This window comes from Thamnophis sirtalis, unplaced genomic scaffold (assembly GCF_051295495.1).
Source record: "Thamnophis sirtalis isolate CommonGarterSnake01/CBP01778 unplaced genomic scaffold, rThaSir2_p1.2 scaffold_7, whole genome shotgun sequence".
NCBI classification, from domain to species: domain Eukaryota; kingdom Metazoa; phylum Chordata; class Lepidosauria; order Squamata; family Natricidae; genus Thamnophis; species Thamnophis sirtalis.
In genome coordinates this window covers 26,497,979-26,523,599 of record NW_028261387.1, presented here as the reverse complement: position 1 = coordinate 26,523,599, position 25,621 = coordinate 26,497,979, and the positions used below count along the sequence as shown (strand labels likewise).

Below are 25,621 nucleotides of genomic sequence, written 5' to 3'. Positions count from 1 at the left end.
ATGAGAGGTAGAGGCTGCCTCTGATGCCCCACCCAACACCTATTGAATCAGGCAAAGTTGTTCCCACTCTCCCAAACTTTTTGGTAGTTTCATGTTAATTGGATTTTACAATGCCCTTTCAGAACCAAAAGAGGGTTTCTTTTAAAGAGAGAGGGACAGAGTGAGTGTGTCCTTTTATGAATCGGTTTCAGTTTGTCTAAATTCTTAAATTATGATACAGATATTCAAGGTTGAATCTGACCAATGGGGCGCATAATGAATTTACTAACCTACTGTGATTTGGACACTATATTCTATTGATGCACCTAAACTTACATACAGTATTAAAGAAGGACTTAAACATTTACACAATACCTATTAATATTTAATATATTTACACTATATGTAATAGGAAATTTGACATGTAATTACCTCCTTCCTTCCCTCCCTCCCTATCTGCCTATCAATATTCTATATGCTGAACTACCAGTTTTCAAACTGTTAAATATTGATATAAAGTTTATATATTTCTCTAGGATGCCATAGTCATACATGAAGTTTATGAAGAAGGAGCAGCTGCTAGAGATGGTCGACTTTGGGCTGGTGATCAAATTCTGGAAGTGAGTTTCAAGTTTACTTCCTTGAATATTTCTCTTGTCTTCAGGATAATTGTATGGATGTGTTAAAATGCCTTAAGATTGATAATTTGATCCAGCTGGGAAGTACAGGAATTCAAAATTCAGTATTAATTGTTTGAGTCCCACCAATATATCTTATCATAAATTACCGTACATAATTTATAAATATTCTTAGGGGTGTGTGAGGTGACTTCAAATCAGTCTTCACTCTTACCAACTACATGGAAAGTCCATTAAGTTTTCTTGGCAATATTTTAAAGAAATTATTTGCCATTGCTTCTACCCCAGAGTTGAGAGAAAGTAACAGGCATCCAGCCAGCTTTGTGTCAAGAAAGGGCCACAACTAATTGTCTCCTGGTTTTCAGCTCACTTTCAATAATTACTGCACTAAAATAGCTGTCACCTATGTACTACTGCTTCGATTTTGAAGGCAATGTTTTGCAAGTCAATTACATTAATCTAGTAATGTAATGAAGGCATTGCGTGAAGGCTTAAAAAGTAGGTCCTTGCATATGAAAATTGCTTTCTCAGAGATGAATATAGTATAATACCAGATCTGTTCCAGAAATTACATCAGGGTACGTGTTTCAAGTTGCAGTAGTTGTAGTTAAAACCGAAATAAAGTTTTATTTGGCCTTGGTCATAATGAAAACAGTGTTATGGCTCCCTTTGCAATTTAATATTAATATTTGTTTTAAGGCCAATTTAAAGCTTTGCTGTGGTGTGGTGTGGTGTGCCATCTATTGGAATATATAAAAATGTTATTTTGCTTTCCAAGGATAGAATTGTGAAATTAAAAAAAAAAACAGGTACATCTTTATTATGCATACAAAACAGCAGGGGTAAGAAAGCAATGCTATTTCTATTTACACATGAATAAATCTTACTGAAATTAGTAGACTTTACAGTAGACATGTAGAATTTCAGTGTTACACCTTCAGAAAACATACAGTACTTGATTTTTCATCATGATACTTTGCTCAAAGGATTTTGGGAAAACTACATTTTCAAATAATGTTATCAGAAATTAAGAATGGATATATTCTTACTCAATTATTTAAGAAGCATAAATAATAAGAGATTTTATATATCGTAATGTAAGCAGAGGGAAGCTATGATTTATTTTAGTAAATTATACAAAACAATATTTATGAATAAGTGCTGGTTCAACTAGAATACTCAGCCAAACAACCTGGGACCTTCCAGTTTCTGAACTATGGTTAACTATAATCGGTATATTAGTTTAGTCATTCTGAACTCTAATTGTCACTGTAGCTAATCAAAATAAGGAAAATTCATCTTTTCACTCCTAATTTGGTCTCACTAAGATCAGTCAGATTTTGGAGTTCAAAGTGAATAAACTTTCTGGATCAAATGGGTTGAGTTGAAAACTGCCTTCTTGAAATATTTAGCCATGATTTTATGATCTTTCAAGTGAATTGGCAGAATTTCTGGTATTCTGCACTGAGTCTATATAAACCTTAACTCTAACCTGGCCTAGAGATGCTGGAATGACAGAAGCAATTTTCCAAAAATGTATTTTTTGGGGGGAAGTCCTAGGAAAATTTATTTGTTTATGTGCTTGTTCATTTATTTGTTAATTTTGTTTGCCAGTAATCTTGTCACAAGGCAACTCTGGGCAGCTTATGCTAATTTGCCTCTAATATAATACACCACTGTTATCAAACTAATTAGAATCCAGTAAGTAAACTCTACATCCAAGCTTTATTTTATTTTAGGTTAATGGCATGGACTTGAGAAATGCCAGCCATGAAGATGCTATCACTGCCTTGAGGCAAACACCTCCAAAAGTGCGGCTTGTTGTCTATAGAGATGAAGCTCATTATAAAGATGAAGAAAATTTGGAGGTTTTCCTTGTAGACCTACAGCGGAAAATGGGCAGAGGATTGGGACTTAGCATTGTAGGGAAAAGGTAAGGAATATATAGTTGATCATAATTCACTTTAGATATTTCTTGCAGTAGAAACAGAGAGGGCATACCAATGTCATAGTGGCACTTACTGCTATGTTATATTTATAAAATTTACATAATGTCCTGAAATTATTATAAGTGTTATGCTAGCAATTATATTAGCATTTTACCAGTTCAGGGGCAGTAGACTTAAAATGAACTGTTCAATAGAAGATACGATGTTTTCCATTATATTGTTTTGTATAGTGTTTTGTGTAGTGGCATTGGGATTCTGTGTGCAAAAGTACGTTGATAGAGATTGTTTCTTATCTGAAAATGTATTGATGATAACAATTTAGCCATATAGCAAAACAATTTGCTATACCACAATACATTGGCTAAGTGACAGAATGTGACCTTTCTGATTGAGGAGGCTTTCAATGAAAATTGCCTTTAGCTATATTATTGCCTTTAGAAAAGCAAGAACAGCAGTCCTGGTTTGGGGCTGGAAATAATTAACAATGTGTAATTGCAGATAAATAATGCGTATAGTTTAGTTGTTTAATAATACAGTACATATGTTGCCTATATTGTTAGAAATGGAAGTGGCGTGTTTATCTCTGACATTGTCAAAGGAGGAGCTGCTGACCTTGATGGGCGACTAATTCAAGGAGATCAGATATTGTCTGTCAATGGTGAGGATGTCAGACATGCTTCTCAAGAGGTGGTAGCCACCATTCTTAAGGTGAGTATGCAGCTGAGTCTATGTAGAATGTAACATCCTTCGGAAATACTAAGTTCAGACAAAGTGTTCAAACACAGTTCAGTCTCATCAAAACAAGCATGATGGGAGCTTCAATTTTGTGTGCTACATTATATATAGCTTTTATGTTTAATCATACACTCTATTTAATTTTAACTGTAGTTAATGGAAATAAACCACATTTATCAGGAAAGTATTTACATATACATATATACTGTATACACACACACACACACAAAAAAACATATACATATATATACATATATATACATATATATACATATATATACATATATATACATATATATACATATATATACATATATATACATATATATACATATATACATATATATATATATATATATATATATACATACATACATACATACATACATACATACATACATACATACATATATATATATATATATATATATATATATATATATATATGTTGCATTTGTGCTGATAAATAAATAAATAAATGCAACTAAATAAATAAAGATAAATAAATAAATGCAACACAAATGTAACAAAGGCAACAGTAAAAATAATGGCTTTCTGTCGTGATGGTCTCTTGTGACGAGCCAATAGACAGAGAAAGGAAGCAGTCTGCTTCCTCCCATATTTGGGCATACCAGGGGTTGTGAGACTAAATACATACATGCATACATACATACATACATACAGCATTTTATATAATTCTACTAATGCATTTTGTGGAATCCTACTAAGTGGTAGTACTATTTCAGTGTATAAGGGCTGCCTTCTTTAAAAACTTGATTTTTTGGTTATTCCTCATAAAAAAAGATTTTAAAAAACACAAGATCACTTGGAAATCCCACTAAGTCATAATATAGCTTGTTTACAGAATTGGTCCAAGATGGATCATTCACTAATTAAACAAACCACAATCTAGCTGAATGTATGCAGATAAAAATAACTTTCAATTGTACAGTCCTTAGTATACTCCATTGATTACAATATTATATATATTGTTATATATATATAATATAACCTAGATAACCTGGAGAAAAAAGAGCAATTTGGGAAATGGATGTTGCCAGGTCTTCTGAGGACTAGGACATTTTAAATGGTCATGGTTTATTTAGAGGTATAATTTTTGGAGGGACAGCAATAAAAATGAATATGTTATCTTGTATTTTGTATATCAAAGTGTGCCCAAGGACTTGTGCAACTGGAGATTGGACGGCTGAGGGCAGGATCTTCGTTATCCTCAAGAAAGACATCTCAAAACAGTCAGGTTAGTAGCAGCTGATGATGCATTAAAAAGAATACTAAAGTAATGGATCACAAAAGGTATTTATAAATAGTTTGTCTTGGCTGGTTTTATCATTGGAATAAAATTATTGGAAATATAAACTTAATTTTTTTTTAAAAAACTGTTTATATCTATCATTTTTAATTATCTAAAGGCATCCTTAATAGTTGGGACAATTCCCGTGTTTTAACTGACAGAAAAATCCTGTTTTAGAAATACATTTTTAATAATTTCTATACAGTTATGCATGTATTTGATTTTTCATGAAACCATTAATTACAGAAAGGCCATGGGAGCAGTATCATTTTTACCAGCCACTTTCAGCCACCATAGTCATCTCATGCCATCCATTTTACATGCAGTGGACATAAGATACATTAAAATGAACCTTCCTATACTGATAATAATGAATCACAGGATGTTATGTTCTCATTTTAGAAAGGTATACAACAAACTACTGTGCATTCTTCCAGGAAGGCATAGATATATTTATCAATATCATTTCTCTTATGTTCTTAATTCAGTTTAGGATCATTCATTCCCCAATCTGTGCCCAGTTTCCAAACTTTGGATGCACCATTTATTTTTGCTTTACATAAACTAAACTAAACAAGTCCAATCCTGGTATTACTACCTCACTTTGCTACTCTTTCTCCAAGATACAGAATGCTACTGCTAATGAATTCCCTCGGCATACAGAGGAACATTGATCCAGACATTTGATTAGTGTTCTGCAGCTTGAAAATCTATTTCATTAAGAGAGTGATAGAGTTTTGTTCCTGCGTCTTAGCAGCTGGGCTCCAGATATGATGGAATAAAAAGTCTAAAGAAAGTTAGAAGTGCAATAAATAAATTCCAACCTTGTTAGCCTCAATTGCCAGATTCTCTAACTTTTCATCATGTTGGCACAATATGTCTTCCCTCAACTAAAAAGCCAAATTAGAATTTTGTCCATGCATGTTTCTATTTTTTTTGAAAAATCCATTTTAAATTCTGAGGTGTGAATATGTTAGTAGTGAATATGTTAGTACCCTGTTTCCCTGAAAATAAGACCTCTCCAGATAATAAGCCCAATTGGGATTCTGAGCGCATGCACTAAAATAAGCCCTTCTCCCAAAATAAGCCCTTCCCCTAAATATTTAAATGCATTTACAGCTGGTACCTGCCATATAATACAATAGCAGAGTTGGAAGGGACCTTGGAGGTCTTCTAGTCAAATCCCTGCCTAGGCAGGAAACCCTACACTGTTCCAGACAAATGGCTATCCAACATCTTCTTAAAGACTTCCAGTGTTGGGGCATTCACAACCTCTGGAGGCAAGCTGTTCCACTGATTAATTGTTCTAACTGACAGGAAATTTCTCCTCAGTTCTAAGTTGCTTCTCTCCTTGATTAGTTTCCACCCATTGTTTCTTGTTCTACACTCAGGTGCCTTGGAGAATAGTTTGACTCCCTCTTCTTTGTGGCAACCCCTGAGATATTGGAACACTGCTATCATGTCTCCCCTAGTCCTTCTTTTCATTAAACTAGACATACCCAGTTCCTGCAACCGTTCCTCATATGTTTTAGTCTCCAGTCCCCTAATCATCTTTGTTGCTCTTTTCTGCACTCTTTCTAAAGTTTCCACATCTTTTCTACATCGTGGCAACCAAAACTGTATTCCAAGTGTGGTATTCCAAGGCATTATAAAGTGATATTAACACTTCACGTGATCTTAATTCTATCCCTCTGTTTATGTAGCCTAGAACTATGATGGCTTTTTTGGCAGCTGCTGCGCACTGCTAGCTCATATTTAAATGGTTGTCCACTAGGACTCCAAGATCCCTCTCACAATTACTACTACTGAGCAAGATACCACCTATACTCTACCTGTGCATTTCATTTTTATTGCCTAAATGTAGAACCTTACTCTTTTCATCATTGAATTTCATTTTATTAGATAGTGCCCAATGTTCACGTTTGTCAAGATCCTTCTGTATCTTAAGCCTGTCTTCTGGAGTGTTGGCTATTCCTGCCAGTTTGGTGTCATCTGCAATCTGTTCCCCATTTATTCCCTCATCCAAATCATTGATGAAGATGTTGAAGAGTACTGGGCCTAAAACAGAGCCTGGGGGGGGGGGAAGGGGGAACATGCCCTACGAACCTCACATGCACCTGCCATCCATGCGGAATGGCCTCATGGAGGCCGCTCCTACAAACCCTAGCTACCATGCTCCGGCAGGCCTAATGACGCTAGGGCTGACAAGAATGTGCCAGAAACAGAGACAGACGTTCCAGCCATCTTTGGATCAACTGATCCATGGGCCAAGGTTAAGGGGCCCCTTGCACCTCAAAAATAGTAAGACCTCCCTGAAAATAAGGCCAAGTGATTATTTCGGGGGGTCAAAAGAAAATAAGACCCTGGTTTTTTTTCTGGGAAACACAGTAGTGATTTAGAAATTCTTAATAGCATCTTGGATAACATAATCATCATCCATGGTTTAATGAACAGATTGAATGATAGATGTTATAACCAATGAGAGAAACTATAAACAGCTGGTGTGGATTATATGTGGAACAACCTTGTAAATTCTAGCTTGAGCTTTATTTGTTCTTCTTGGTTTTTCAGATGAGCCAACATAATGTCCCTAGCCACTTTCATCCTACATTTGCTCCGGTTATCTCCACGTTGCAGAATTTAGTCAGCGCTAAGAGATCATCTGCTGATCCTTCTCAGAGAAATTCAGGTATGGGAGAGAACAAACAATTAACATATCTGTGAATTATAATGGATATTCTGCTCTTGAGTTTGCTCCAAAAAACAACTGCGCTTATCGAGATTAGCTATAATAATGGAATATTTCAAATACTCTCCCTCTTATAGTGCAGTTAATCAATTACTTTGTTTCTCAGAACTTAAAAAATGTTTAGCCCCCTTTGCTATCTGTCCATATCCAGCCTTTATTTTTACAAATAACTCAAAGCAGCAAAAACATCCTTCCTTCTCCTATTTTCCCTACAACAACCCTATGAGGTGGATCTAAGAAAAGAGTGACTGGCCATAGGTCACCCATGTGGTTTTCATGTCTAAGGTGGGACTTGAACTCTGGCTTTCTAGCCTGGTACCTCAATCACTAGAACAAACTGGCTTCCAAACTATTGGCCATATTAACTATGAAATCAGGAAGTTGTAAACTTTAACTTTAACTTTTAATAGATTTATATGCCGCCAAATCCCGTAGGACTCCGGGACCAAATACAGTACATCTTGAAACCTTCAGTTTGGGGAAAAGAGCACAATATTTGTGATCATTTTGAAATAATAAGTAGAAAACATAATATTGTGATAGCTTTAGCCTTTAATCATTCTATATATTTATTTTTTTATCAGTTGGAGCAGACATAAGCCCAAGAACTGTGGAAATAACAAGGGTCAGTAATTTCTTCTTATTTAATATATTTAGCAAGAAAGAGCAAAACTATTTTTTTGTCCAGTGTGTAAACAATGAATGGATTTATTCATCAAGAGCCGAGGTGGCGCAGTGGTTAGAGTGCAGTACTGCAGGCCACTTCAGCTGACTGCTATCTGCAGTTCAGCGGTTCAAATCTCACCGGCTCAAGGTTGACTCAGTCTTCCATCCTTCCGAGGTGGGTGAAATGAGGACCCAGACTGTGGGGGCAATATGCTGACTCTGTAAACCGCTTAGAGAGGGCTGAAAGCCCTATAAAGGGGTATATAAGTCTTAAAAAAAATTATAGTGGTCAAATTTATTTGCAATTCTAAGCAAATAAATAAAAGAAATTATGGAATTAGCTTGACCATGGTACCTCAGCTTCCACTAGAGAATATAGGAGTCTCTTGTATAGATTTTAAAGATTTTTGTATTATGTCATTGAAATCTCACGGTTTTTGCTTTCAATGAATGCAAAAAAAAATATGCTTCCTTTGTATGTGCTTAATAATGTCACTAAAACAATTCGAAAATTTGATGGACATGGCATTTTTGAACAAGGCATGGAAAATCAGATATCACATTGTGTCCTGCTTAATTACATTACATGTGACACCAGATCCACAGGTTATATATTTGAAACTTGGGCAAAATAAGTAATTCTTATAACTCTGCTTTTTCTGTTAAGGGCCTGAACGATGCTCTTGGTATCAGTATTGCAGGTGGCAAGGGAAGTCCCTTGGCAGATATTCCGATCTTCATTGCTATGATTCAAGCCAATGGAGTGGCAGCACGCACACATAAACTACGTGTAAGTGAAAGAATGACTGATATGTGCATAAACACTAGCCTTATTTTCTTGCTGATGTTGCTGTTCTTATTACCTCCAAAAATGTTTCTTTTTCCAACTTTGGAAGGTGCTTCATTCATTTTGCTGCTAAAGAACGTCATTTTTGTCCACTGCTGTGAATAACAGCAATTGTGGAAAATTGAATTTCTGTACTACGATTTCTGCAATCAAGACAGTGAACTCATCTCATGTAGTTTCCTATTTCAATCTTAATGCAACATAAAAAAGCAGGAAATTCATTTTCTTTTTCTTTTTTCAATTTCAGAAGATACTGGATGACTTGTAGGGAAAATAATAGCAGTTATGACTAACATCTTCACTTCACCAAGTAACCCTAGGGGAAAAAAGTGTTTCACACACTACCAGTAGTCTCTTCTTCCATTTACAATGATTTTCTTTGCACCTAGATTATGAAATTGGAGCAAGAGTTCTCTCCCCCCCCCTAATTTTTATTTTATTTATACAAAAACATCAGCACCACATTTTCTTTTGAATTAGAAAATAGTTGCTGAAAACAGCTCACAAATTACAGAAACAGATCAACAATTTTTTAAAGCACTATTAATAAAATAAGGTTAACAAATCCAGAGTAGCAATCAATCATGAATAACAGCTTTACAGTATCTTAAAAATAAATCTCTTCAATATCCAGTTGGTTATTTATTTATTAAATTTATATTTCAACCATTTGGAGCAAGACGTCTCACATATGGACTACTAGCACTAAAACCTCCTGGCGTTAGAACAGTGGCTCCTAACATTTGGGGCACCAGGGACCCGGTTCTGTGGAGAGAGGTTTTTCTGCTGACTGGAGGGGGCGTGGGTTTGTGTGCTGCGTGCATCCTTGGATGGGGCTTTGCTTGTTTGCGTGGTCCAGTTTCTGGCATGCCACAGCCTGGTGCCAGTCCACGGACTAAGGGTTGGATATCCCGAGGTGGTGCAGTGGTTAGGGTGCAGTACTGCAGGCCACTTCAGCTGACTTTGCAGTTCAGCGGTTCAGATCTCACCGGCTCAAGGTTGACTCAGCCTACCATCCTTCCGAGGTGGGTGAAATGAGGACCCAGACTGTGGGGGCAATGTGCTGACATTGTAAACCGCTTAGAGAGGGCTGAAAGCCCTATGAAGTGGTATATAAATATAACTGCTATTGCTATCCCTACCTTAGAAGATACATTAATTTTAGGGACAAATTCATGTGGCTAAAATACTGGGCTTTATAAATTGGACTATTGTGTTTTTATAAATAAGAAACATGACTGTGCAGCACCACACTTGCAAAACAAGTCGATTATTCCAGTATCCCTGATGCTACCCATATTTCTATCTATATTCTATTTTTTCTCTCTTTTAGGTTGGTGATAGGATTGTCAGTATTAATGGGCAGCCTTTGGATGGTCTGTCTCATGCTGAGGTAGTAAATCTGCTGAAGAATGCCTATGGGACCATCATCCTGCAGGTATAATGATAAATTGAACAGACAACTGTGCAATGGTGTCAGTGATTTCAGGGGTAATTTTAAATAATGTCCTGAGTGTTCCCAGCAATAGACATCACAGGGTGTTTACTGATGTCAATTATGCAGGATGAAAGAAAAATCTATTATGTTCAAGCACATTTTATTCTTGCACATATAACTATGGGCAGGGTGGTTCAAAATATAAAGAAAATGGAAAAAGGGAAATGATTAAAAATAATAATTGCTGCTTTTTAGCTGCCATCACTTTTAAAACAAAAAACAGATTCCTCTCGGATTCCCACAATGGATAAATGAATTACTGCAAAAGTTGATAGATTTAGCAGAAATGGCTAAATTTACTGCTTTTATTAAAGAAAAGAACACAATTGATTTTGTTTCTACTTGGCAATTGCTTTTGGACTTTGCTTGAGGTGGAAAAAAATGAAATGGGTTTAATTTTGGGTTTTGCTGATTAAGTAGGTTTGTTATTAGAGAAATGACTAGTATATGTTGTCACATAAAAGTAAAAAGTTGAGGTTTTATGTTTCTACCTTATTCTACTGCACCAAAAGAGTTGGAAGTCAACATTTTTCTTTTTCTTCTTTACCCTACACTTTTCTCTCTTCCCCTTTTCCTTCTTTATTTTCCTTTTTCTTTGTGCTCTGTACTTTATATTGATAAACTAATTAAATCCTGTTGCAGACACACACAAAAACTACCTGACTAAAACAGATTTTTCTCTTTTACTATGGAGCTTTGATGGAGCTTTCTGTCAAGTTAACATCTTCTTCCTTCTTCAGAGGAAAAAGAGCAAAACAAAAGACTTTGTTAACAGTGGTATGGATTTTATAATACAACTCAGGTGCAATACTTGAACTGGAGGGTTCATCTCTCATTTTAATTTAATTTGAGAAGGCAAAAATGAAAATGTGCTCTCTTGCTGTTTATAAACTGCAAGGTGGTTATTTTATTAGTTGACCTATACAAATTGCTTAAAAGCAAGATACGCTATCATCAATCCCAATTTATCTTATTGGGCTGTAATGATCATATACCTTGCCCTGAGTCTTATGCATTTTATATCCATTAATTTCTGCAGGATTTTGGAAGATAGGTGCTTAACTTTTTTATCAGTACAGATCAGTGGGCTTTTACAACTATTATCTCTTATACCAGTACAATTTACAATTATTTATATTGAATATATTTAAAGCAAAAGTTGGCTGAGTCAAAAAGAGTTCATCTGTAGAAATCTGTTGGGAACCAGCTAAAAATGCAGAATCCGTATCTGACAAGTGATTAATCCTGAATGTAAATTGAAGATTTGATTTCTGTTTTGTCTAAGATTAGGTAGTAAAATATTGGCAGAGTCTCTGTAGTTCTGGATTTTTCATTCATTTTTGCTTAGATTTTTACTATAACTGCAATTACATCCAATTCTGGTGAACAGTACAGGTAGTACTTGATCATTTATTTAGTGACCATTCCAAGTTACAACGGCAGTGACATGACCAATTTTCACACTAATGACATTTGCAGCATCCCCATGGTCATGTGATCAAAAATTGGGCACTTGGCAACTGGCATGTATTTATGACAGTTGCAGTGTCCTGGTGTCATATGATCACCATTTGTAATCTTCCCAGCCAGCTTCTGACTAGGAAAGACAATGGGGGAAGCCAAATTTGCTTCATATGATCCACTTAAAAACTGCAGTGATTTGCTTATCAACTGTGGCAAAAAAAGGTCATAAAATGGGACAAAATTCACTTAACACTTGCCTTGCTTAGCAATGGGAATTTTGGACTCAATTGTGGTTGAAAGTCGAGGTCTACCTGTGTATCTGAATCTGAAAGTTATATAAAAAGAAACTAAAAGAAAAAAAACTTATTCAGCTTTCAATTCTATTCACTGAAATATATATGTCTAAACAATTGTGTGAATTGGCTCTTAGGAAAAACATTTTTTTTTCCTTTCTCTCCCATTTTTAATTGTTCTAAATTCTCTTGGAAGTTTATCTTGGAGAATTTCTAAAATTAGCATTACAGCCCAATCCTGGGGCAATTACATCATTTCATTTTTGCCCTGCGATTTAATCTGTATACACATGTGTTTATACTGAGTGGTAACCCATTTGCCTTTAGCAATGGCAGTTACTCTAATCGTGTATGGGCTGATTGTAATTTATTCCCTGGGTCTTTGATATGTGATTGTATGGGCTGTATTTTGTGTGGTGTATATTTTGCTTTTGTTTTATCCCCACATAGAGCGGAGAATTGAATGTTGCTTAGAATCAGTTTTGATTAGACCACATTTTATAAGCATTGTAAAAATAAATGAAACTGAAAATACACAAATAAAGAGAAAAATGCATGAACTGAAAATGGCAATGAATTTGAATACCTAACAATCTGGAGAAAGTCCCGATATGAGAAAGCCTAAAATACAGCATGTCTAAAGCATTAATGTTCCTGCACAGGAAAAAAAAAACATTTCAATTCACTAAATTCAGGATGATAAAATACCTACATTCAACTTTTTGACTGTAACTTGAATGTTTTTAATATTAATAAACATCACTGATAGGTCTGCATCAATCTCAAAGTGCAATAACCTGCAAAGAGGTTGATTGAAATAGGAATATATATTTAAAGGCTGAAATCATTTCTTCCTTCAGCAAACTCGGGTGGCAAGAATTGCTGAATCACAGAAAAGTAAGAGGGAAATAGTGTGTGTGGAAAAACACAGCATCTGCAGAAATACAAAACATATTTTAGAAAATAAATAAAAAGGGCATGCTCTTCTAAAAACAAAACAAGTAATTTAAGACAAGTGATTTTGTCCAGTCTCTTCTTAAAAACCTCCAGTGATGAAGCACCCACAACTTTAGACTGCAAGCTGTTCCACTGGTTAATTGTCCTCTTTGTTAGGAAGTTTTTCCTTAATTTCAGGTTGCTTCTCTCCTTGATTAGTCTCCATCCATTGTTTCTTGTCCTGCCTGATCCCCTTCTCTTTATAGTAGCCACTCAAATATGAGAATACTGCTTTCATGTCTTCCCTAGTCCTTCTTTTCTCTGGACTAGCCAAACCCAAATCCTGCGGCCATTCTTCAGATGCTTTAATTTCCAAGCCTTTAATCATCTTAGTTGTTCTTCTCTGCACTTATTTAAAAGTCTCTTTTCAACATCTTTTTTATAATGTGGTGACCAAAACTGGACACAGTATACCAGGTGTGGCCTTACTAAGGCTTTATAATAAATGGTTTATAATAAACCAGCCTTGAGAGACCACTTTGATGGAATTAAATATCCCAACTGAAACTTTTTTTGAAAAGGAGAGTACACTGAAATATTTTCATATTCCTTATTCTATTTCAAAAGATCAATTGCGATAGAAATGGGAGAAATGTTGCAAATTGATTCAGAAGCTGCAGTAATTTATAACACAGTGTTTTTCAATTTTAGCAATTTCAACTCCCAGAATTCCAAGCCAGCAGTTGAAATTCATAAGTTGCTGAAGTTTGGGCAATGAGATTGAGGTCAATAATATTGTGTTTCTGCCCATAATATTGTGTTTCTGCCCACGGAGCAGTGGTGAGCAACTATGGGTCCTTTACTACCTGTAGATTTTAACTCCCAGAATTCCTGAACCGGCATAGCTGACTCAGGAATTCTGGGAATTGAGGTCTACAGATGGTAAACTTGCCCAACCTTGGCAAGGAAGGTGATGCCTGATTTATATTTATGGACCATATCAAGAAAGAATCACCTCCAGTGAAAATCCAAAGCGAAAAAAATTGAATGATTCTGGGGAGGAGATAAACTTTTGGTTTGGAACAGATGACACAGGAATGTGCAGTTAAGTCAAATGATATAGTTAGCTGCTTTAAAATAATGTGAAAATAATATTGACAGCCAAGAATGGAGCTATATTCTATTATTAGGCACATATTAATACACATTGCTAATATTTATTTTTTAAGTAGTACACAGGCAGTAATATTTTAGCAATGCAGGAAACTCAGTTTATTGGCTTATGAGGTAAAAAAATATACTGTCAGTTACATTAGCACTTCCAGAGAAGCAGATTGTCAGATGTTCAATAATGCCTAGCTCCTGCAATATGTTTCTTACTTTAAAAATAATTAAGTAGGAGAAATAAAATATGGATTTTGCTATCACACATTTTAAATTAACTAGATTAAAGCCTTAATCTATTACATGTATGGCTAATTTTTTTTGAAAAGTATTAGTCATTTTCACAGCTTGCCATATTCTCACCGTCTGTATCAATATCCAGATATGTCCATAAAAATATGAATAGTATGTTGTGTTTAAATAACTGTGCTCTTCGTTTGCCTGAAGTTGAATTCATACCACAGAAGTGAATTCATTCTTTAAAATCTGATATTCATCACTGACACATCATTAAATAATTCTGTTATCAGCAAAATGACCTCATGATAAAATGGGTAGGAAAGGTCAGATGACTGGAGATAGAGCTGTGGAAATGCTAATTGTCAGGGCAGGACCACAAAGAAATGTGTTAATGCTCTTGCAAAGGAGAGATTAGGGTCTCTGGGGCATATTTGATCCAGCCTGACTGTTTGGATGCTCCTAGATAATTGAATCAGCTGTTTGCAGTCCTGGTAACGAGATAAAGAAAAGCTTTTTGTGAGTTCTTGAACTTTACTGTGCTTCTACTGCCAATGACAGACAGACAGACAGACACAGAGAGAGAGAGAGAGAGGGAGGGAGGGAGGGAGGGAGAGAGAGAGAGAGAGAGAGAGAGAGAGAGAGAGAGAGAGAGAGAGAGAGAGAGAGAGAGAGAGAGAGAGAGAGAGGATTATTGCCATTAAAACAAACAACCAAACAACCAGGAAATATGAACAGTTTTGTAATGATTTCATTCTAACTGGAAAGTTGAGTTAAATTGATATATTGCCTGTATTTGAAGATAAAACTTTCAAAGAAGTGAATGAACACTTACGAATGAACTTTGAGGCTTAAAAGAGTCACCCATGGGCTGAATATTTGTTCCCCCAGGTCCAATTTGGGTGGCTGAATCAATTCTTTAAAGAGTAACTGAATAAACATGTTTTTGGTTCACTTCTACCAGTTTTTACTTGAGCCTTAAGCAGGATACATTGTCAGTGCTTCAACTTTTCATTGGTCCATTAATATGTCCATCAAATATATCCCATTGCTAGTATTATACACATTGTAGTAAGTCACACATTGTTGATACTTGTTTCTTCTTCTATTGCACTGTAGGTAGTGGCTGATACCAACATCAGTGCCATTGCCAGCCAGATAGAGAATATGACTTCCAGCACTAACTTTACTCCACCCACCGAGCATCATTCTGAATACGCAGAGTAAGTACATACATTTGTTGATAATCTGATAGGTGAAAGAACAGATTCATGCTCAAAATAAGGCTTGTGCCATATTGAAAATATGAGGAATAATGAAAATGTTATTACGATGATAGACTGATAGATGTATAATTGCTGTTTGTTTCTTTGTTTTTGCATGCGTGCAAGCCTTTGAATTTTGTGCATTACATTAGATTAAAGGTAAAGGTTACCCTCACACATATGTGCTAGTCGTTTATGACTCTATGGGACAGTGCTCATCTCCATTTCAAAGCTGAAGAGCCAGCACTGTCTGAAGACATCTCCATGGTCATGTGGCCAGCATGACTAAATGCCAAAGCCGCACGAAATGCTGTTACCTTCCCACCAAAGTGGTCCCTATTTTTCTACTTGCATTTTTACGTGCTTTTGAACTGCTAGATTGACAGAAGCTGGGAAAAGTAACGGGAGCTCACTCCGTTATGTAGCGCTAGGGATTTGAACCGTTGAAGTGCTAACCTTCTGATCGACAAGTTCAGTGTCTTAACCACTGAGCCACCATGTCCTTCTACATTAGATTAGGGCTGAGCAATTAATTTTCCCAAAAGGCCACATAAAAAACTGGGACTATTGTGGAGGGCTCCTGCCCCACCCCGTCAATGTCACTTTTCTACCTGCCATTGTTGACCTGCCAATGCTGCCCTGCCCACCCCTCCCACTGATGCTGCCCCCTCCAACATTGCCGCGGGCTGGACAAGAACAACCTGAAGGTTAGATGTTGTCCATAGTCTGTAAAATGTGCAGGTCAGCATTAGGATCTTCTACACTGTCAAATTATTTCTGCTGTTTCTCAACTTTGAGGATGCCTTTTTCGCTATGTATGGCAGGATATAAGTCCTATATAAACTCTACCCAGAGCCAAGTCCTTTATAAACTCTACCCAGTGCAGAATTATATGGAACATGAATTGTGTAATTGTGTAATTCTGCTTTCCTTAAGTTTGACAAATATTTGGACATAGAAGCAGCCCTTCATCATTCTCCCTGTGCATCTGAATTTATGGTGGTCCAATGCAAGTCATGGCTATTAGCTCATAAATCGGAATCGGGCATGCTTTCAATATTTCTAATTTCTCTTCCCCATATCCATTTTGTAGCATTTGTAGAAACCTTTTACGATTCTCTCTTCTGACAGTTAATGTAAATATTTCTACTTTCAAGCAGATAATGTTTCAGATAATGTTTCCAATAGCGCAAAATACATGACAATGGATTTTTCAGATTGCTGGAAAATTTTTGTTTTCATTCTTTTGACTGATCAAAAGAACAAGCAGATCTTCTGAGGTTGGGTGGGTTTTCCCCCACTGACATGTTGTCATGTTTATTATCCTTCTGCCTGGCTATGTTTTCGCTTGAGATGATTTATGACAACTGCAATTCCAGATGATCTTCTGCTAGAGAAATTAAATGTGGATTTTTTCCAAAAATGTCTTGATAAATGCTCTACGAACTTGTTCTTTTTAAAAATTAAGTTGAATGCTTTCTCATTTGGATATCATGAATCACAGCACACAGACATATATTGCCATAATATATTGAATTAATTCTTTTATATATACATTTAAAATGCACCTTTCTTCAAGAGACTTGGCAATCTTTGGTCAGGCAATTTCTTGTTTAATTGTTTTGTCTAAAATAGGGGTGTCCAACCTTGGCAAGTTTAAGACCTGTGGACTTCAACTCCCAGAATTCCCCAGCCAGCAATGATGGCTGAGGAATTCTGGGAGTTGAAGTCCATAGGTATTAAAGTTTCCAAGGTTGGACACTCTGGTGTAGAAGAAGATAATTGTTCTAATTCTTAGTTTCCTGCTAATCAGATGCATGTCAAAGCTTTAGGAAATGCAGTTTGCTGAACTCTTGTTTCTTATTGTTGCTTTATTTAGTCACAAGGCCAGTGGAGATTGCCTTGTTACCATCTTTATAGTTAAATAAACATAAATACTATCTCTACATCTATGTTACGGGAATATATTACTGGAAATATGGTCATGTCACTCAAGTTGTTTAGTCTTGCATGCACCATTATTAAGTTGGGTAAGAAAGCTGAAGCCACTCCATTCAAGGCAGAGCACTAGCTTGTGGTTGCATCCTGAGTGGAATGATTCTGTCTGTGAAGCAGAAATATTTATGCCCATCACAGACAGAGAAAGACAACAATGAAAGGAATACTGAGGACACAGCTGTCTCCCCACTATGTCCAGAACATGTTTCTCCATACAGCTTGCCATCTTTCAAGCTCCACACACACCCCAAAATACATGATGTGATTCTCCCAATTTTTTTCACTGTTATTCACCCATACATAGAATCTTGCCAAACTAAAGCAAAGCCCCCCCCCCCAAGCATATACTCTGCAATTATTAAGAAGTAGCCATTTCACTCTTTTTCTCTCACACAAACAATCTGAACTGAATTGCCTTATGCCTCTCTAAAATGCACACCCTCCCTCCTGGGAATCCAGACTACATTCCATCCCATCATCCTTTCGATGGAATCAATCCTGACCTATGATGCCACTAGGCCTGCTTAGAACTAATTCCACATCTCTCATAACTGGTCCTCCGCCTCAACTAACTCTGTCTTCTCCAGACTTCCTTGTACTCCCAATAGATATGAAGGGCATCTGGCCAGGAAAAAAGGAAGTAGGCAAATTATGCTAAAGGTTCCTGCCAAAAACACTTGTCTTACCAAACAAATGTTTCAGTCAAATTATTGATATATAATAGAATATATTATAATTACAATGTATACACAAATGTTAGAAGTTGAAAGATTATGAGTATGTATATGTAAATAGTATTATAATTATCATTAGTACTATGTATAAAGTGTATTGAACCACAATACACTGTTCAAGTACTTATGGATGTTATTTTAAAAAACTATAAATAAAAATATTTTTAAAATGTTTCAATCAAATTAGAAAATATGTGTATTCCTGATTTGTCATGTTTTAGTGCTATGCATTCTTTGTTTCATGAATTCTTACAGTATTAATAACTGCAGTGATCAGTAGCCTGTAGTTTTCAGTTATGGAAAATGTTACATTTTCTTATTTCAGCTGCTGAAAATAAAGACAGGGGAGTATTGGGGAATAGAAGGGAGTTGACAGCATTATTGCAAGCACATAGCTAATTCCTGGAAGGACCAGTTATTGAATCCATACTTTGTATTCCAAACTTTAATATCGCCCATCAAGAGCTCCCAGAGCTAAAAATAAATAAAAAAGATCTTAAGCTTGGGAGCCATTAATAAAATAGACAAAACCAGTGCAAGGCAGCCATTGCTCTGATGGAATGAGCCAGCTATAGTACAATACAATAGCAGAGTTGGAAGGGACCTTGGAGGTCTTCTAGTCAAACCCCCTGCCTAGGCAGGAAACCCTATTCTGTTTCAGACAAATGGCTATCCAACATCTTCTTAAAGACATCCACTGTTGGGGTATTCACAACTTCTGGAGGCAAGCTGTTCCACTGATTGATTGTTCTAACTGTCAGGAAATTTCTCCTCAGTTCTAAGTTGCTTCTCTCCTTGATTTCCACCCATTGCTTCTTGTTCTACACTCAGGTACCTTGGAGAATAGTTTGACTCCCTCTTCTTTGTGGCAACCCCTGAGATATTGGAACATTGCTATCATGTCTCCCCTAGTCCTACTTTTCATTAAACTAGACATACCCAGTTCCTGCAACCGTTCCTCATATGTTTTAACCTCCAGTCTCTTAATCATCTTTGTTGCTCTTCTCTGCACTCTTTCTAGAGACTCCACATCTTTTCTACATCGTGGCGACCAAAACTGAATGCAGTATTCCAAGTGTTGTCTTACCAAGGCATTATAAAGTGGTATTAACACTTCATGTGATCTTGATTCTCAAGTGATGCTGTTTTTCCTCATATTAAGTAGGCAATGTATTAATGGATGTTTGTTGTCTTTTTCAGACCACCTCAACCTAAAATCATTGTGTTGGAGAAAGGGTCGGATGGATTGGGCTTTAGCATTGTAGGAGGCTTTGGAAGCCCACAAGGAGACCTGCCTATATATGTCAAGACCATTTTTTCCAAGGTATTCCAAAATGTTAGTTTGTAATGGGCCTTTGCATTGATATTCAGTTTGACTCACCCTTTTGATGAGGAACATGGGAGAAAAGTTAGATTTTTTTTTTAAATATTACAATGATATATAGAAAACTGGAACAACTTCCATACGCTTCCTTGAATTTTTTGTTTCAATAGTTTAATTGAAGTGAATATTATCCTTAAATTAATAATCAGCTTTTGGGACAAAGTACTGGGCCCTCTAGGTCTGTTTATGTTTTAAATATTGTGTACATTCTCTACGCTATTAAGAGTTTCACTTAAAGGGCCATGCTACTTGTGGAAATATTGTGTACATTTTAAGAAACAGTTGCAGAAGGAATTAGTTCAGCCTGGAGCAGGAACATGTGGTGATACCACTGTTAATCTTTACCACTGAAATATCTTAACCTTCCATAGGTTATTTATTCAGTCAGGAAATACCCCAAAGCACACATATAAATTGTATATCTTATTCCTAATCAGTTTACTTTTGATGATTTACTTAATTGGACTCAAATGGCATGCCTGTCCAATAGGACTGAAAAATTAACATTCCTATTTTCCTCTCTTAATAAGAAGAGTAAAATAATAAAACAGTATAGCAAAATAACATACTGTAACTCATTAAAATATACAAGTTACATAGATTAACAGGCATCACGAAGAAAACAAATGTCACAAAAAAAAACTGCCAAACATTCAAACAAAACCTAGGATAAGGACTATTATCAGACAGAGGCCTAGTCTGATTTTACAAGAAAACTACAGATAATCTCAATTTACAACCACAATTAATACCCACCATTTCTGTTGTTCAACAATCAGTTTCTGTGGTTATTGAGTCACATCTAATTTTACAAAAGTTTCTGTCACAGTTGTTAAGTGAATCACTGCAGTTGTTAAGTGAACTACACAGTCCTTAAGCACAACCACCTCCCCCCCCCAAATGATTTTGTTTGTTGGAAGCCATCTAGAAAGGTCGCGAATGGCGATCACATAACCCTGGGACATTGCAATCATTGTAAATGCATGCTGGCTGCCAAGTATCCAAATTTTGATCAGGTGATCATGGGCATGCTGAAACAGTCGTAAGTGCAAGGACCAGTTGTAATTCCCTTTTTTTCAATACCATTATAATTCTATTCCAAAGAGGTTGCAACTGATTATATTGCCTTATCCCCCTCAAACACTGTGCTCAGAATAAATCTATGCAATGAGCAATGAACATTAATGGGGCAAATCATGTTAATTTAATACAGTTCATTTAAAATATCTGAAATTCCAAATGAACCAAAGACAAGTAAACAAGGTAACATGATGCAAAGATCAGAATGAAAAGCCTTTTAATATCTCCTTGCTTCTTCCTTCTGGTGGACATGTTTTTACTAAAATTTATTTTTTATTTTATTGCAAGTATATTTAAGTAGATAATGTACAGTATTATGCATTTGTAATATGTTTACCTTTGGTCTGGTATGCAATGTACATTAGAAATCGAAATAGGGTTTTTTCCTATACAGATTGTCGACAGAAATTATGAGATGTGGAATAAGAGAAATGATTGTCCTATCCATAACCAAAAAAAATCTTGGAAAAGAAAAAGGAGGATAACTGTAGAATCTGGGCAGTCGAAAAATGTTCACCTGTTATGTCAGGTGTTTATTTAATTCCATACAATTAAAAATAAGTATGGTCGATGAAGATTCTCAGTCATCCAGTTTGAGTTGTCTGGAAGTTGTGTCATAGCAACAGAACTTCTTTTCTTTTTTGGTTTGAAACATTCTTCAAGAAAAGAAGTCCAATGGCCATGACTCAACTTCCAGAAAAATAAGTATTGATTTTCATATGGAAGATATGAGCTGAGCCGAGGTGGCGCAGTGGTTAAATGCAGCACTGCAGGCTACTTCAGCTGACTGCAGTTCTGCAGTTCGGCTGTTCAAATCTCACCGGCTCAGGGTTGACTCAGCCTTCCATCCTTCCGAGGTGGGTAAAATGAGGACCCGGATTGTTGTTGGGGGCAATATGCTGACTCTGTAAACCGCTTAGAGAGGGCTGAAAGCCCTATGAAGCGGTATATAAGTCTAACTGCTATTGCTATTGCTAAGATTTATGTGGAAGGATGTGCCTGTGAAAGCCTAACCATCAGCATTTTGAGTTCACACAGTTGATGCTTTTTGTTATTTTAAAGAAAAGAATTGTGGGATAATACAATAGCAGAGTCGGAAGGGACCTTGGAGGTCTTCTAGTCCAACCCCCTGCCGAGGCAGGAAACCCTAGACCATTCCAGACAAATGGCTATCCAACATTTTCTTAAAGACTTCCAGTGTTGGGGCATTCACAACTTCTGGAGGCAAGCTGTTCTACTGATTAATTGTTCTAACTGTCAGGAAATTTCTCCTCAGTTCTAAGTTGCTTCTCTCCTTGATTAGTTTCCACCCATTGTTTCTTGTTCCACCTTCAGGTGCCTTGGAGAATAGTTTGACTCCCTCTTCTTTGTGGCAACCCCTGAGATATTAGAACACTGCTATCATGTCTCCCCTAGTCCTTCTTTTCATTAAACTAGGCATACCCAGTTCCTGCAACCGTTCTTCATATGTTTTAGTCTTCAGTCCCCTAACCATCTTTGTTCCTCTTCTCTGCACTCTTTCCAGGGTCTCCACATCTTTTCTACATCGTGGCGACCAAAACTGAATGCAGTATTCCAAGTGTGGCCTTACCAAGGCATTATAAAGTGGTATTTATAATGCCCTTGTAAGGCCACACTTGGAATATTCCATTCAGTTTACACCATCTGTTCCCAGTTTCAGTACACAATGTGTATGTGAGCTTCGTGATTAGATCTATGCATGTCAATGTATCACTTTCTGTGAGGGAGATAATCATGTCAAAATTGGTAAGTTACCTGTACAATGTAAATTTGACTATAACAAAGAAAAGTTTTGTCTATAACAAGGAAAAGTTTTCCCAACCAAGAGCCCTCCAGTTTAGCCTTTCTGATTCAGTCTCACATGATCTAGCACTAAATTATTCCCACTGAGTAGGCATTTTGTTGGAACTGTAATCCCAATATATCCCCAATGGTTGAAGAAAGTCATCCTAAGGCCGCTTTGCCATCTCCTGTTCACTATAATTTGTTTTCTACAATTTTAGTCCCAAAACATTGCTTGGCTGATGATTCTGGTCTGTTTTTTTCTTTCCAGGGAGCAGCTGCAGATGATGGCAGACTGAAGCGTGGTGATCAGATTTTAGCTGTTAATGGACAGTCTCTTGAAGGTGTGACTCATGAGCAAGCCGTAACTATTCTGAAGCACCAAAAGGGGGAAGTGACATTAACAGTCTTGCCATGAGCTTTGCTGCAAAGGCAGTTTGGGCTGGATGCAATTATTTCTGAGCATTGCTAGAGCTGCTATAAAATGATCTACAATCCTTGTCAGATGGCAACCCAACTCCAGCTAAAATTAGCACATATTATTAAGAATGTTGCTATGCAGCTACGACCATTGTAGTGGTCCATTATGTCTTGTCATTGAAGCTATTTGTGAAAGCCTTAATCCTACATCTCATCCCTACCGGGTTCTCTTGAATGGGCTTTTGATTCCTTCCTTTGTCCATAATCATTATCTCTTAGTAGGAAATACAATCAGGAAACTAAAATTAGCATTTATACAAGAAAGAATGTGGCCGTTTGTTTGTTCCCTTCTAATGAACAGATAGAAATACTGATTGACTTTTTATCTCGTTCATGGTTTGATTGTCAAATTTTTTAGCCGTGCCAGAAAACATTAAAACATAATTCAATTACAGCTTTTTTGAATAATGACACCAAATTCTCCATTGGAAAATTAATTGCATATGGATTTCTAACGATGAAGTGCCAGTCGTCATGTCTAATCTCTCTGGTTAAATATATGTAAGTTAGTTATAACCATGGCAAGTAAATTTTAAACTTGTCCTTATTCATTTTTTGATTTTAGAAAATCCTTGATAGATTGGCAAGAATCTTTAGAAGTTCCTATCTCTGGACAGCTAGTTAAATAGTGGAAATAATTTGTACTGTGTAAAGCAGGGGTGGGGAACGATGGTCTCTTTATGGTTTGTGGACTTCAAGTCCCAGAATTCCTGAGCCATGCTGGCTCAGGAATTCTGGGAATTGAAGTTCACATGTCATAAAGGGTCCATGGTTACCAACCTCTGATGTAAAGCGTAACTCCAGTGAAATGAATGAAAGTGAGCCTTAATTTGGAATTAAGGCTACTTATTATTTATAATGATAATATTATAGCGAATTGTAAACATGATCTACCATGATCAAATTCTGACATTTATGTCTCACCATTAAATAAAATAGCAATTTTCTATTTAAAATTCTGCAGCTTCTGTAAAATATGTCTACTGTTATGATGTAATTAGAATGCAATAAGATCATCTTGTTTTAAAAAAAAGTATGTCTCTTAACTATGCCAAGATGAATAAGTAGTGGTGAAAAAAGAAGTGGCATGTCTTGTTAAGAATAATGTCTATGTTTTCATGTTCTGTCTTTGGATCTAGAGAATCACAAAGTGCATTAAGCTATTGGAATATAGCAATAGCTATGCATATTCCATGAATAGTGCCTGAAAGCTGATTAAACTGATTTTAAAGGGTTTCTACTCAATGTCCAAATTAATGATATTTATATGAAATGCAAGTGAAAAGGGCCACGATGAAAACTCACTAATTCTTTTTAAGACTTGAGGGCATTTGATATTGTCAGGTTATGCTTAGATTTACACTGGATATTCATGCATGATTTACACATGGATATTCTTGAAGGTATGAAAGATGTTAATTTGTTTAAGAATTGTAATCCAAATCCAATGATTGGTCAAGAATGTATATTTTAAATGGATATAATCATTCTTTTAACTGTGATGCCAACAGTGGAGCTTCTTTTCACAGATTTCTGATGAAGGGGATGTTGGGCTTATGTGCTAAAATAATGTGCATGTTTTCTAGCTCAGATGGGAGATCACCTCATTGCTGCTTATAATTTACACTTTTTATGTGTTTCATATAGCGCTGTCAGAAAAACCCAATATACCAAAAAAAAACCAACCCCAAACAAACCGCATTGCAACCTGCAGATAAATTGTTGATGAAGTGGGGAAGTCAGTGCTATATGTAAACATTCAAAAGCACAATCTGGTTGGAGGTTTTCCATCTGTCACATCCTTCAGAGATAAATGGGAATTACTTAAGTGTGTATAGCCTCAGTTGTTTAAGCAGAAATCTTTGTCTTTCGGAGATTTTATGGGTTTTAGATTTTGATAATGCTGCTAATTTCTACGAGGGGCGGTGATACCTACTGTATGTTTGTGTATAAAATAAAATGTTTTATGAATTCCAAAGATTCTTAATAAAGTTCACTTGCATAAAGAATGGTGGCATGGTGGGAAGGAATTAACACTGCACCCATTCACAAAAACATAACTATGATATTACAGATTATTTTGGTCTTTGCCAACAAATAAACTTTTAATATGACTATGGAGAAAGGCTTAAAAATCCAAGCATGGCACAACTTTTGTATCACTCAGACTTAAGCAAAAAAAAAAAAAAGCATGGGAAACTTGCTGATTCTATCCAATTATTAATGCAAAGACTAAGCCATTTAGTGATATTGTCCAGACACGTTTTAGAACAGAAGAATGTACATCCTGGGAAATAGTCTATCCCATCATATTTGACCCAAAATATAATACAGGAGTAAAAGTTAAAAATGACAGCCAATTGCAAAAATGGGGAAAACAAGTCAATATTGTGAGTGATTAAAAATTTGC

At 36.1% G+C, this 25,621-nt stretch overlaps 1 protein-coding gene across 1 annotated transcript in view; it reads left to right on the top strand.

Moving 5' to 3' along the window:
* PATJ (PATJ crumbs cell polarity complex component) overlaps nt 1-25,043 on the top strand; it is a 159,312-nt gene extending 134,269 nt beyond the window's left edge. The window contains exons 34-44 of the mRNA XM_087719579.1: nt 516-599; nt 2,357-2,550; nt 3,127-3,274; nt 4,473-4,559; nt 7,185-7,302; nt 7,947-7,987; nt 8,696-8,818; nt 10,209-10,313; nt 15,587-15,690; nt 19,665-19,788; nt 23,003-25,043. Coding sequence (XP_087575705.1) covers nt 516-599; nt 2,357-2,550; nt 3,127-3,274; nt 4,473-4,559; nt 7,185-7,302; nt 7,947-7,987; nt 8,696-8,818; nt 10,209-10,313; nt 15,587-15,690; nt 19,665-19,788; nt 23,003-23,149 — 1,275 coding nt within the window. The 3' untranslated portion in view covers nt 23,150-25,043. The remainder of the gene's footprint in view (nt 1-515; nt 600-2,356; nt 2,551-3,126; nt 3,275-4,472; nt 4,560-7,184; nt 7,303-7,946; nt 7,988-8,695; nt 8,819-10,208; nt 10,314-15,586; nt 15,691-19,664; nt 19,789-23,002) is intronic.
* Nucleotides 25,044-25,621: the final 578 nt, after the last annotated feature.